General features: G+C 39.6%; 2 protein-coding genes across 2 annotated transcripts in view; one reads left to right on the forward strand and one right to left on the reverse strand.

Annotated features, from left to right (window-relative positions):
- The window catches only part of gucy2ca (guanylate cyclase 2Ca), a 40,541-nt gene extending 36,560 nt beyond the window's left edge, over positions 1–3,981 (reverse strand). Inside the window, exons 1-5 of the mRNA XM_079615642.1 lie at positions 3,643–3,981; positions 1,818–1,930; positions 1,567–1,634; positions 778–996; positions 574–692 (exon numbers count right to left, since the gene is read on the reverse strand). Of these exons, the coding sequence (XP_079471768.1) occupies positions 574–692; positions 778–996; positions 1,567–1,634; positions 1,818–1,930; positions 3,643–3,838 (715 nt within the window). The 5' untranslated portion in view covers positions 3,839–3,981. The remainder of the gene's footprint in view (positions 1–573; positions 693–777; positions 997–1,566; positions 1,635–1,817; positions 1,931–3,642) is intronic.
- Positions 3,982–8,667: 4,686 nt separating this feature from the next.
- The window catches only part of pmm1 (phosphomannomutase 1), a 13,235-nt gene continuing 7,521 nt past the window's right edge, over positions 8,668–14,381 (forward strand). The window contains exons 1-3 of the mRNA XM_079617112.1: positions 8,668–8,861; positions 12,097–12,214; positions 13,474–13,550. Coding sequence (XP_079473238.1) covers positions 8,778–8,861; positions 12,097–12,214; positions 13,474–13,550 — 279 coding nt within the window. The 5' untranslated portion in view covers positions 8,668–8,777. The remainder of the gene's footprint in view (positions 8,862–12,096; positions 12,215–13,473; positions 13,551–14,381) is intronic.

The following is a 14,381-nucleotide window of genomic DNA, read 5'->3' on the forward strand; positions in this document are numbered from 1 at the left end:
GGTAGGTAGATGGGTAAACAGGTAGATGGGTAAACAGGTAGATGGGTAAGAAGATGGGTAAACAGGTAGATGGGTAGGAAGATGGGTAAACAGGTAGATGGGTAAACAGGTAGATGGGTAAACAGGTAGATGGGTAGGAAGATGGGTAAACAGATAGATGGGTAAACAGGTAGATGGGTAAACATGTAGATGGGTAAACAGGTAGATGGGTAAACATGTAGATGGGTAAACAGGTAGATGGGTAAACAGGTAGATGGGTAGGAAGATGGGTAAACAGGTAGATGGGTAGGAAGATGGGTAAACAGGTAGATGGGTAGGTAGATGGGTAAACAGGTAGATGGGTAAACAGGTAGATGGGTAAACATGTAGATGGGTAAACAGGTAGATGGGTAAACAGGTAGATGGGTAGGAAGATGGGTAAACAGGTAGATGGGTAGGAAGATGGGTAAACAGGTAGATGGGTAGGTAGATGGGTAAACAGGTAGATGGGTAAACAGGTAGATGGGTAGGTAGATGGGTAAACATGTAGATGGGTAAATAGATAGACAGACAGGTCATGTGATGTTAACTCACTATTGCTGTGTCGGTCTTTAGTTTTCAGCGTGTCGTTCAGTTCCCCTGGAGTCCACAGCATTGCTCTGGATATGTTGGAGGCGAAGAGAGCGGATCCAGCCTCCAGGGCATTGATGTACCTGACGGACGGACAGACGGACATCACAGTGTGTGTGTGTGTGTGTGTGTGTGTGTGTTGTCATTTATGTGTGTTATTGAGCATACCAGAAGCATTCCTCTGTGTAGTTGGGTTTTTTATAGATGTACGCTGTATTCCACGATGGTTTCAGGTTATGGAAGTACGCCCGCCAGAAGTGGACAAAGAATTGAGAGATTTTGCGTGCCGGAGGAAGAAGCCGGGTGAGTTTCTCCTTGTAGTCGCAGGAAAGCCCGAAACTCCCAGCGGAGATGATGGGGATAGTCAGCGTCAGACCCACATTCTGACTGACAGACACACGGGTCGTTCATTTGGTGCCATGACTTAATACTTATAAACTTATTCAGAAAATCGGATGGATTTTACTCTGTTAAGTGTTTAATATACAGTTCAATACATAATTAGCTATATAGAAAAGTGACATTGTTGAATGAAGTTTTGTGGTTTTTGGTTAAGGCACATTCACACCAAGAACTATAACGATGATTAGTGTCTTCACTAACAGATGTAATGTTCTGTTTTTTAACCCATCTGACATTAAAGCATGCGATGAATGCAACACGTGCTTTAATGTTGGATGGATTCTGATAAGCCGTCAGCGTTTTTATTGTATATCAGCTGCTGAACAAAATCACTCTGAAATTGATTCCTCTGTCTTCATTGTTGTGGTGGTGTGGACTCGCTATTCTCTTAAAGTTAACCATTAAACTCTTAAAACATGGTTATATTTCTTAGTGGCAACAGGCCTTTAGTGTGTACAAATACTGCTAGCCTACTTCACAAGACTGTAATCAAACTCTATTGGGGATAACAGTTAAAAATCAGTCATTGATAAATCCAGTTTGAGTTGAACTTACTCCACCAGCTGAAAAGTGGCGTAAGTGCAGGACGGACCCAACATCACACATCCGAGTTCACTGCTGTTCTAACGGACAAAACAAACGGGAAACAGCGTTACATTAAACCGCTACTCAGCACTGCAGGGTTTTATCCACACTGGGTTAAATCTCCACCATAATGTTTCAGCGCGCCCGAGGACAGACGGGGTTAATAACCCCGAACGCCCTTCAAACGTCCTCCGAGCAGACGGCAGTGAAGCAGAACTCACATAGAGGGATTTGAGGATCTCCACGGCTTCACACGTACTGCTGCCACAACCCCTGCGCCGGTAATGCGTCGTGTTGAACCCGCTGAACAGAACCTTGATCTGGAAGTCCAGGCCTACCAGAAGAAAATCACCACCATGTTTCAGTCTTTAACTGTATTCAACATCAGCTCGACACGACTCTGGTGTTTGTTTTCTTCTCATTCGGAATGACTTCATGCCTAACAGGGCCTTTAAAAAGACTATTGTTTTTACTGGGCACTCAACTAGTGCACTCTTACACATAAAGGTTCTTTATTGGCTTTGATGGTTCCATTAAGAACATCCATGGAACTTTTCCATTCCAAAAAGGATTATTAAAATGTTCTTTACACTAAGAAAAAATGCATTCTTTTTAGGTCACTAAAAGGTTGGTTTTTTTTTTTTTTTTGTAACCTTTATTTTTAAGAGTGTAGGTTGGGAGAAGCTGTCAAGTTATTCTTAACTAAATATACCCCATAAGTTATCATATTGACAAATATTAGCAATTTTTATCATCTGCATCTGTTTTATGAGGTTGGTATTGGAAGAAGGTCATATCAAGGCTGATATTGTCAATTTAATGTTTTGAAAATATTATCATTCTTAAAAATAAAGGTTCTTTATTTGCATTGATGGTTCCATTAAGAACATCCATGGAACTTTTCCATTCAAAAAAGGATTATTCAAATGTTCTTTACACTAAAAATGGTTCTTTTTAAGAACTGTTCACTAAAAGGTTGTTTTGGAAAAATCTAAATGGTTCTCTTTTGGTATTTCTGTGGAAAAACTCCTTTTGAAACCTTTATTTTTAGGAGTGTAGGTTGGGAGAAGCTGTCAAGTTATTCTTGAGTAAATATACCACATATATAAGTTATCATATAGACAAAAATATAAAATAATATGAATATTAGCAAATATTAACATTATTTTAGTCATCAGCATCCGTTTCATGAAGTCGGTATTGGAAGTATTGATCATATCAAGGCTGATACTGTCCAATTCAATTATTTAAAGTTGTGAAAATATTATATTTTAGAACAAAGACAATGCTTTAGGTTACACTTTATTTTGCAGTACGTGTACTTACAGTGAATTTACCCAAGACAGTACTGGTAATATAAGGAAACTACATGGGTTAAGGTTAGGTTTAGGGGTAGGTTCAGGGTTAGTACCTAGTTACCCAGTTATTGTAATAATAATAATAGTACATGCGGAACAGGACTGTAAAATAAAGCACTTCCATGTTTTAATGCTAGACTTAAGTATATTTTTCAATAGGTAAAGCATCATTATTCAGAGCAGATGCGTGATGTTGACTATTGTTCCTGTTTGTTCTACTCAGGGGCGTAGAATTTAGTAGGGACGCTAGGGACGTGTCCCTACCAATATCCAGTGACACTGATATATCCCTAGCAATAATTTCGATCAAACCTAAAAATATATGTCCCCGTCCCCACCAATTTCAAAATCAAATCTATGCCACTGGTTCTACTTATCCAGTTTATTTTAACTAGTTTACCCAGTAACCTTGATTAACAAGAGCCAAAACCTGGTCTACTGAATCACTTGATATTTTCTTTTCAAGACCTCATATATCAATGGTCTTGTGCAATACATGATTCAGGCTTACTAACCTGAAGTATAGTTAGGTGTGTTATTACCGCTGTCTTTGCCTAGAACCGCCCTACTGACCTCTATTCTATATCAAATGGAAAATGTAATAAATTGATTAATCTGTGACTGTCCCACTTGTAATTCATTTGTAATTTTCAGGACAATCTTTGAATATACTGTACGGCTGCCTCACCTGCGTCCTGGTTTTGTTTGTTCTCCACTTCGACAGCCATTTCCACCACGTCCTTCACGAACTTCAGGCTCCAGGGCGAATCTTCATCCTCCAGCAGGACCACGTTTAACGTGACGGAGGAGTTTCTGCAGCTCATCACGTCAAACCCAGAGACGCAGAGCACAGAGCCGAACCAGAACCAGAACAAACCCAACATCCCGTCCGCAGTGAGTGCCAGTGTCCTTCAAAAGATGCCTGTCATTCCTCAAGCCCGTAATTCCTGATCATTTCCATCAGAAAGGTCCGATCGACAACAACAACACGGTCCACATGATGTCTCTGAACAGACATCATACACCGACTGCAGAGAGAGTTTTCTGCATTTGTGTTTTTACAGGAACCTAAAGAGGAAATGCGCGCTCAGGTGTGTCTCTGCGCGTTAATGAACAACCCGGTCTGACGGAAAAACCTTCATCGATCTAGTTTCTGCTTTATGTGCGATCAGAGATGACGTCTACTGACCAATGAACTTCAAGAAGGTCCAGCAGCTTCTGCCTACTTTGAATTCAATCCAAACATCTCAGAAAAAGTCCCATATATACTTCAATCCTCCTAATTTCAAACAGCCGACAGGTGGTTTCTGCACTCTCAAATATGCAGGGTTGTTTTAACCCAAATGTGGGTCAAATATGGACAAACCCAGGCGTTGGGTTATATTTTTTAATCACATTTTTAACCAAACGGTTGGGTTTGCCCATATTTGACCCAAATTTGGGTTAAAACAACCCTGCATTTGTTAGAGAGTGTCAAATATATGTCTATTTCTGCAGTTCACAGAATGTGCTGGAAGGCCTGAGCGGTTCGTAGCTGTTCTGGAGGACCTTGGAGGGGCCAAAGGTCCTTCGGGGCTGTAAAGCATGAAACCAAATGTGTGGCAGATATAGATTGTGTGTTATAAACGCTGAAAGATTGTGGCCTGTAAATCTGCTCATAAAAAAATCTCTTTTCAGAATCAGGGATGAGAGTTTACAGATGGATGGGAGATCTGGGTGTGATGTCAATGAGAAACCGGATCCCAGATCAAGTTAAGTTTTAGTTGTAAGGCAATATTTAGTTGGAGAACCTCTTAAAGGGATACTTCTGGAAAGATGAATGTGTATTTAAAATGGGTCATTTATGTAGTAGAAATGTGAAATTATTTTTGAATTCTAGACTGAGAAAAGCCAGAAAATGTATTTGTGGCTCATGTGGATGAAAGACAACAACTCCCAGAATGCACTTGCTTCGCTGCCCTACGAGGCCACTCCCAAGCCACGCCTACCGGTAAGAGATCGCAGTAAACAACAAGGCTAGGCTACTAGTGAGTCTCCGTGAGTCTGCCCGGTATTTTGATGTCGCCCAAAATGTCCAGGATTCGGCTTTTGCGTTCTACAGTCGCCATTCCTCATGTTTACTGCGGCGAGCAGGACGAGACTGACGGCCGCGGGAGAACGACGCGAGGCCGGTGGCGTGATTACTGATGAGCGGCGCCTGTGAGACGCAGCGGTCTCGTATCTCTCACGGAGGAGCGGGAATTTTCTTAGCAATGTTAAAACGCACATCAACCGATCACTTGTTTAGCGTTCATGTAAACACATTCAGATTCACCAATCGGCATGACTTCAGTTAGATTGATACAAAAGGTGTGCATGTAAACAATGAATGGCGACCGCAGAAAGCAAAAGCCGAATCCCGGACATTTTGGACGATCTCGACGGCCGGACATGTCCGGGAAAAAGAGAATGGTAACCCCTACTACTCCGCTTTCTCCACAGAACAAGAGCCTGTTAGCTTAGCGTCCAAATAAAAGATGGCTGACCAAAAAAAGATTTGTACATTCTGTGAGTGAGATCCCTCTATGGGCGGGTTGAAAACATGCGGATCTAGCGCCTTCTGCTGGCTGTAGTTTTTAGCCTCTGGCAAAAAAAATCCTCCGACGAGCAAAATGACGATTTGTGTGTCATCGGAGGATTTATTTACAGACAAAAAAACACATAAATCTCTCGTCTCAGGGGGATATGAGGGAGGGAAGCACGGTTATTCGAAAATACTACAGGTTTTCTACTGATACAAAGCTTAATGCTAAATACTGAAGTATCCCTTTAAGTTCAGTTAAAGTCCGCGTGAACCGGAAGTTGCAAACGACTTTTCTCAAGTGTTGTGACGCATTTCCGAGTGAAACAGAATATTGAACAGAGGGCAGGGTTTTACTTTAGCGCTCCTCCTCTCCATCTCTCGCCCATAGCAGAGTAACGGTTTGAGGGAGTGGTTAAGCGATTAAACAACCCAAGCTGTCAAACCGACGTCATCAGAAAAATAACCATTCCAGACCCGGAAGTAACTTTTCAGACTTTGATTAAAGATAACCACGGCAAACATTTTTTTCTGTTTATTAACTTGCACGGATTAATTGTTCACCACAAGACTAGTAATATCCGCTAACAAAGTAAATAGGGTCAATTTTGATTTCATGCCGACTTTAAAGGTGATTCTTCAATTAGAGATTTTTACTCACTGAAATCATGACAACAGAATATTTTGCAAACCATCTTTCATCTGTAAAACGAGTAAAGATCTTATGATGGTGGATTTATTATTCTAATGCCAATTTTTTAGGAACCTAATGCTTATTTTCTAGTTAGATTGTTAAATTTGATTATTTTTCATTTAAAACAAAAGTTCCCCTAACTGAAGATTACCGCTAAACATGCTTCAAACCTGACGACTGATTACAACAACAACAAAAAAACTAATTATTTCATTGTTATTTAGCAGTTTTCATCTTGCACAAAATGTTCCACCTGCTGATTTTTGGCTAATCAAAAGTTTTATTTTTATTTTTTATGTTAATTAAAATGAACGGTTCCATAATAGCCTAATTGCAGAAGCATTAATAAAGAGAAACCTTCCCTTAATGTTTAACATTTTAAAAACGTTCTCGCTCGTTCTTAGAACGTTTTTTTTGTTGTTTGTTTGTTAGCTGGGTAACTTCATTATGCCAATGAAAAAACTTATTTTTAAGCTAGCATTGGAAACATTAATGTCTTTTGGATGTAAATCAGAGAACTGTTAAATCAAGACTGACCAAAGTAAAAGGAACTGACGACACAAAACAAGTGCGCTCGGCTAAAATAATTTAGTCTGTTTGTTTTCACACACAGTCATAAAAATGTCAGATATAGGTAAGCTGGCAACGTTTCAGATCTGAGTTCCTGTTTAAACTCACGTTAAACTTCTCTTCCTCTTCTGTGTTTTTCGACGGGGAGGCCAGTGAGTTCGTGACTAATTCAGCTCCAGGAACAGATTCATGTTCACGCGCAGGGAACGCGGTTGTGCATAGCCTATATGCTGCTTGTCATAGTCAAATCAAAATATATTCAGACACCTTCAACATTTCTCACATTATCAAAGTTTATTCGCCATAGTTTATACAATGGTAATAAAATATGACAAGAACTCAGTTGATATTTCACTGGTTTTGTCCATCCTTCTGTCTTACAAATGAATGAGGTTGAATATCTGCCAGCTGTTAAATTTAACTACACAATTATAATACCAATTTATGTCAATAAATTACCAAGCAATGCTTAATTTTGTTGAGTCTGTTGTGTAAAAAGGTTGCAATTAAAGAAAAAACACGTAAGCAAACCATGGTCAGGTCAAAGTGTCTGAATTTTTGGTCCCAAGTTTTACTGGTAAATACTGTATAGTTTACTTTATTTTGCTATCCTCCAAATATCAAAATTTATCTGGTGTCTGAATCATTTCTGGTTTGACTGTAGTGGATGGATGTTGAATCGGCCATACAGGCCTATTTCCTTGAGTATTTATTGTTGTCCATTTTATCTTTCCATTCTTAAATCAGGAGCACCTGAAAATATTTAAGAGCCTAAGAAAAATATATTTATAATGGTTGATAATCAAAATATTCTTCTAAGACAGAAGATGGAGTTGAATTAGAGAGCGCTCGCGTTTCTGTCAGTTGTGGATCTCTGAGTAACAAGACAAGACCGTGTGTCCGTCACAAGATGGCGCTGTAACACTGACAACAGAACAACAACAAACAGCCGAGATCTGGCGGTTCACTCCGAGTTTCGTGTGTGTGTGTGTGTGTGTGTGTGTGTGTGTGTGTGTGTGTGTGTGTGTGTGTGCGTGTGCGTGCGTGCGCGCGCGCGTGTGTGTGTGTGAGAGAGAGAGAGAGAGCCTCAGTCTGATGAAGAGCTGATCGTGTGTGCGTGTGTGTGTGTAAACAGTGAAGCGAAACCAAAAACGACCCCTTCCATGTATGTTCTGTGCAGATTTGTTACTGCATTGCATCACTGAACTCACCACCTCCTTTAGGATGACACGCTTTTGCTGTTTTATGTTTTGTATTTTAATTGCAGGACCAGGTATTGACAGTTTCACTCGATCTGCCCCCTAGAGGTGAAACCGAAACAATTCACCCAGCCTGTAGCCTATAATTAATTTGTTCTTTTGGACTGCTAACAGACAATGCATTTTATGTCGATGTAATTTGCAATGCACAATGCTTTTTATTCCCCAATCATTGCATTTTACATTTTAAGTGTAAAATTAATTGAATACGTTTTTTATTCCTAATTATTTATTTTCTTGATTTTCTTTTATGCTGCTGCTGCTGCTGCTGTTGTTGTTAAGATCAGGTGTAATTGTGAGATATGATGAAGTACTAGGTGAAAGGTCGAACTATCTCCGGGTTTGACTGTTCTTGTTACGTGACGCTTTCCGAGTTCCATGTCCTCGTCTCTCAGCGCGGGAACGCCCCCTTCACGCACGTGACCAGATTCCGCGCGTGTGATTGGCTGAGGCGGACTCCCTCCCCAGGGCGCACAGCGCTGCAGAAGGAACCACATGTGCGGATTCATTCACACTCAGCAGTGATCATGTAGCCTGCAGTGTATACTTGAATCCAAATGAATAATACTCACCAGTATTGACTTCTTTATCTTTCGGTTTCAAGAAAGAAGAGAGACTGTCTCATTATATTCTTATGCATTAACTCATCTTGAGTCGTTTAGAGTCTTATCTGTATATTTTTTATTGTCTTACTTTGTATTTTTTTTTGAATATCTACTTCAATTGCTGGACAAGAAGAAATGGATATAAAGTCTCGTGTAGCCGCATGTCGAAAGGTTTTGTGCCTGTTTGATGTGGACGGAACGCTTACACCCCCCAGAGAGGTATGTTTACATTATAGGCTATAGGATACATTTTTTAAATCCACGTGATAGTTGCGATGTTAAGCGTTATGATACATAATAATTAAAGGGTTATAAAAGATGCGTCTTCTCAGCTGTTGTGAGAGTAACAATCTCAGTTATGTAACATAATGTTTCTATTTCCAGCCCTGATCTGTGTGTGCTGTGAAGCTTGTCTCGTGAGCGTGTGTGCGCGCGCGCGCGTTTTTGATGAATGAGTGTTTATGTTCGTTTAAATGATGGCACACTCGTTCTGCACGTATACATCAGCTAACAGTGGTTTATGCAACGCTCTGTGAATGTTAGTTCATCAGCTAACAGTGGTTTAAGCAACGCTCTGGGAATGTTAGTTCATGGTTTTAAAAAAATCCTTAGAATGTTCCATTCTTAGAACGTTAGTATTTGGTTCGTAAATATTGCCAACAGAATTCCACGGCGAACATTCTGTTTGTTCTACCGTCGGCTCGTTCCGTTGCATATAGGTTAGTGAAATCTGTCACTTACATGCCGTTCTGCTATGTGTTTATTATTTTCATTGAGATGGGTTTAGGTATCAATGTCATCATATGTCCTCCGATGTCCTTTCCTCTTCAGTTACACAGAACTTCTGTGAACGTGGTAGGCTAATGAAAAATAAAACTTAATAAACAACCTATAGATAAGAGCTCGTATAGAACATTATTTGACTGTCACACACTAAATGCAATGTTACAACGTTAAAGGCACGTTCAAAGTCACGGTCACCGTGATTTTGCCAAGTAAAACGCTCCTGGATCAACATTTCAGTGCAAAAATGTAGTCCTAACCCTATCCTTACCCCTAAACTCAAAATTACCTATAGCTTATTCCCCCATAAGAGGGAAATATTGAGTGAATGGCACTGATAAGCACCTAACATTGGTTGTAAGTCTAAACTTGAAATAAACAGTAAACTTGTTCCTCAAATCTGATTGGCTGATTGGAATGTTGTTCCAGGATTAACAATGATGTTGATCCAGGAACATGTTGTACTTGGTGGTGAAATCACATTCACCCAAAGGCACACCTATACCTAATATGATAACTACTACCATAAAGTAAAACAAAAAACAAAACAAAAAACACGAACGTTGTCTTTGGAGTCATTTGATGAACAAAGTCAGTCAAAATTCTTCCTACTTAACAGATTTGAGAAATACCACCACGGGTCTGTATATACCAATTTGTTAAGTGCAACAGCCATTTGTTGCCTTGGCAAGTAATCTCCTTAAAGATTTTTTTCATGGGACATTCACACCTTTGTGCCAATCTGTCTTCCGCTTTGATCATTCATCTTAAAGGGATACGATCCAAAAATGAAAATCCTGTCATCATTTACCTACTTTCAAGTGGTTTTAAACCTGTATGAATTTCTTTCTTCTGTTGAACACAAAAGAAGATATTTTGAAGAATGTTGGCAAGAAAATGGCTGGTCCCACTTCCATGGTACGGAAAAAAAAATACTATGGAAGTCAATGGGATATTCTTCTAAATATCTTTTTTCCCACTGGATCGGCTGCTATGAGGCGAAACACCCCCGAACAAGACTTATCTCTAAAGTCATCTCATTGGTAAACTTGAAACTCATCCAAAACCCTTGCTAAGTGACTTTATTTGTTACATTTAAAATATATCCCTCCAAAACCCCATAAGGTGAATGATTTGTTTGGTTTTCTTTAAAATATCTAGTGGTTTGATTGGTTGCAGGCCAAGTGGGCAGATTGAAAAAATATATCGTTTCAACCAATAATTGATCGTTTTTGTTGCATTCAAGTCATGACGTCGACATGATTGCAGTGGTAAATACGAGTGTGAAGGTCTCAGGGTTTTCTTCAAGCATTAACACATGAAAGGTCTTCACACCTGACAGCCAGCAGTGTGTCAGCTGTGAATGTCCATGAAAGTTACTTTACATGTGACGGCGTTACGTCATTTAATCACAAAATAAATGTAACTGTAATCCGTTACAGTTACTGAGGAAAAGAAAGTGTAATTCAATTAAAGTGAGGCTAACTTATTAAAATGTTAACGCTTCCAAATGGAGTTGCATCTGAATATTTTCTGTAAAAAGCTCGGAAATGTTGAATACTATGAATTTGTTGCTGTGCCTGTTTTTGATGTGCACGATGTCTCCTGCCATTTAAAGGCCGTTTAGTAAAGCGATGCTATTCTGATGCTTATGATTGGCTGTCTTGTTCGACTATTAAAATGCTCGACATCGAAGGTTTCAATCTCGAACCTGAGGAAGCAACTACTATGATGAATGTTAACCTGAAGCGCCAACTAGTGGACAAAAAAATCTCCATTTTGACTTGCAAAATAGAGCTATTTAAAGGGATGGTCCGGAATAATTAATCCATTGGATCCAAGGTTGTATCTCGTAAATTCCCCCACTAATAATGCCAAGGGATACGATCCAAAAATAAAAATCCTGTCATCATTTACCTGCTTTCAAGTTGGTAACCTGTATGAATTTCTTTCTTCTGTTGAACACAAAAGAAGATATTTTGAAGAATGTTGGCAAGAAAGTGGCTGGTCCCCATTGACGGGAAAAAAATACTATGGAAGTCAATAGGATATTCTTCAAAATATCTTCTTTCCCACTGCAATGAGGCGAAACTCACCCCCGAACAAGACTAGTAAAATACGTAAAAAATCGTACATTTGATTACAGAAAAGTAATCAAATGTAATCAGTTTAATTACTTGAATAAAGTAATTAAAATAGTTTCACTACTTATTACATTTTCAATAGGGTAAATTTTAATCTGTAACCTATTACATTTCTGAAGTAACCTCAACGCGGTTTATCAAAACGTCTATTAATATTCAACATTCATATTTCAGTCCTCCTAGTGCACGCTGTTATGAATCAAGGATTGCTACAATATCTACAATATTCTGTGATTGTAGCGTGTTCTGTGAACACAGATCAGATCTCGTTTAATCTCGTAACCGGCCATTAAAGAAGAACACTATTAAGCTCACTGCCATTACCGTGACTAACGTGCACTTTAAACGTCCGCTGGAAACATCATACCGAGCAGACATGATGTTTCACGAGACTACGGCTGTGTGTCTACACTTGTGAGGCCAATGTGCTAAAACCTGTTGAGCAGCTGGTTGTGACTGTGTAATTGTCTCAGAGGTCAGAGGTCACAACAGAAACCTCTAACTGTCGTGTTGTGTCGTGTCTGCAGAAGATCGACCCCGAGCTGGACGAGTTTTTCCAGGCCTTGAAGCAGAAGGTGAAGATCGGCGTGGTGGGGGGCTCGGATTACTCCAAGATCGCAGAACAGCTCGGAGACGGAGACGAAGGTCAGAGACTGATATTCATGATGCATTTCATCACTTAAGTGTCATCATCCTCACATTTTTGCATCATATGTAGAATAATGTAGAGGAACTGGTTCGACCGGATCACTGACTCAACACAAGAACATAAACACAGCTGGTATCCCATGTTTAGCTGTCGATTTATATTCATAAAAGTTTCTTCTGAAACTTTAGAGGAGACGCTGTGGTCTTTTCTCGGGAGAAACATCGAAGAAGCATTTGCTCTCCCTTCACCAGTGTGGCACAAGGTCATGGGTTCGATTCCCAGGGAATGCATGACACTATTATTCAAACATTTGCTTTAAATGCAATGTAATTCGCTTTGGATAAAAGAATCCCCCCAATGCATAAATGTAAAATCTAGTAGAAAATGTTGAGATATTAAAGAGATCTCATTAGTGGTTTTCTCTCAGCTGTGGGTGTTCGTTACTACGGAAGCCCTGAACTGCAGCGTAAAAATAATATATATATATATATAAGTAAAAAACAAATCTAAAATAAAGAGAATAAAGTCGACTTTATTCTCGAAATGCCACTTTCTCGTTGACAGCCCAGATAAAAGTATAAAGCTACTATTATGTTTAGATCCGAGGCAGTTCGACTTCACGAGCGCATTTCTTTGCTAAGAAAAAAGACTGTATTCTAGTAAATTTGACTTTATTCTCAAAATATTACGACTTTATTCTCGAAATGCTTAAGTCTTTATTTATTTTTGTACGTTGCGGTTCAGGGCTTTCCGTACGTTTCAGTCTAAACTTTCTCTTAAAGTTTTTTAGAGATGATTGTCTCAATCGATGAAGGCTTTTCAGTGCGATTGAGCCGTCAATCTGATCACTAACGGATTATTTGGTTGCATGTAAACGTAGCCAGTGTTTGATCATTGGCATTATGAGTGTGCAGGTCTGATTAGATTACACAGAGGATCAGTGAGATCGTGATTGAATCAGAACACGACGCTTCCGAAGCGAATCCATCCGCATTCACACACAATCTAGATCAGGATCCGGATTAGATATGTGAGTTAATAGGACACTGACAGATGTGATGTTGGCCATTTAAACAGGACTGTGTTATCTTGAATCCGAAACGAGCACTAAATTTCTGTGAATGGACAACAGTTTAGTGTTTGTGTGAGGATGTGTGTGTTGTGTAACACAGGTAAAGGTCAGCGGGATGATGATAAGATGATATGAGTGCTTTGATTGCGTCTCATTCTGTTGTTTTGTTCGTTCTCTCTGCAGTGATTCAGAAGTTTGATTACGTCTTTGCTGAAAACGGAACAGTGCAATACAAAGACGGCAAACTCATCTCCAAACAGGTGTGTGTGTGTGTGTGTGTGTGTCTGCAGATCCTTGCAATATATTCAGATGTCTTCAATGAAATGATGCTTTACACCATTGAAGGTCTTGCGTGTCATTCATGGAGATCTTAAATGTTGATGGGAAAGGAGAACTCCGGTCAATTTTAACATTGAGCTCAATTTTTAGTAAATTTGGAGTGCTGTCAATACAGAGAACAACGACAAAAATCGGTGTTGCCTACACCGTGTTATCCTCTTTTTAAAATTTGCACCCTATTGACTTGAATGGGGCAAGTTTTAAACCTGCTTTTATTTCTCTTATCATCCTTGATGTGTCATTACAAGTGCCCAGCCATGTTGAGTGATTCCTTCAGAGTGAACACGAGTGAATCTGACTGCACTAGATGTGAAAGATATGAATAAAAATGATGTTAATTCAACAAGCGCACATACCTGTATTTAGTTCCTGTTTTCGGTTGAAGTCCACAGTAGTCGATTGTCGAGTTAACGCGCGTGATCATAGGTAACTAAACCTATGCGCGTGAACTCGACAATCGACTACTTTGGACTTCAACCGAAAACAGGAAGTAAATGTATGTGCGCTGGCTGATTTAACATCATTTTTCTTTAAAGTTCTCCTTTAAAGTTGTCACTTTTTGAGGGTTTGCAAAAATGCATCGTTTTGTGTCTGTCCCTTTAAATGCAAATGAGCTGCTGCAGTGGGCGGGGTTTCAAGAGCTCGTGTGTGTTAGCAGCTGCGATTACCTTATGCACACACACTAAAATGACAGAAACTGTTCTGCCTTTAATGTTAAACCGGAGTCAAACAAAGATGGAGAGACTCAAGAA

Source organism: Phoxinus phoxinus (assembly GCF_949152265.1).
Source record: "Phoxinus phoxinus genome assembly, chromosome: 1".
In the NCBI taxonomy this organism is placed as follows: Eukaryota; Metazoa; Chordata; class Actinopteri; order Cypriniformes; family Leuciscidae; genus Phoxinus; species Phoxinus phoxinus.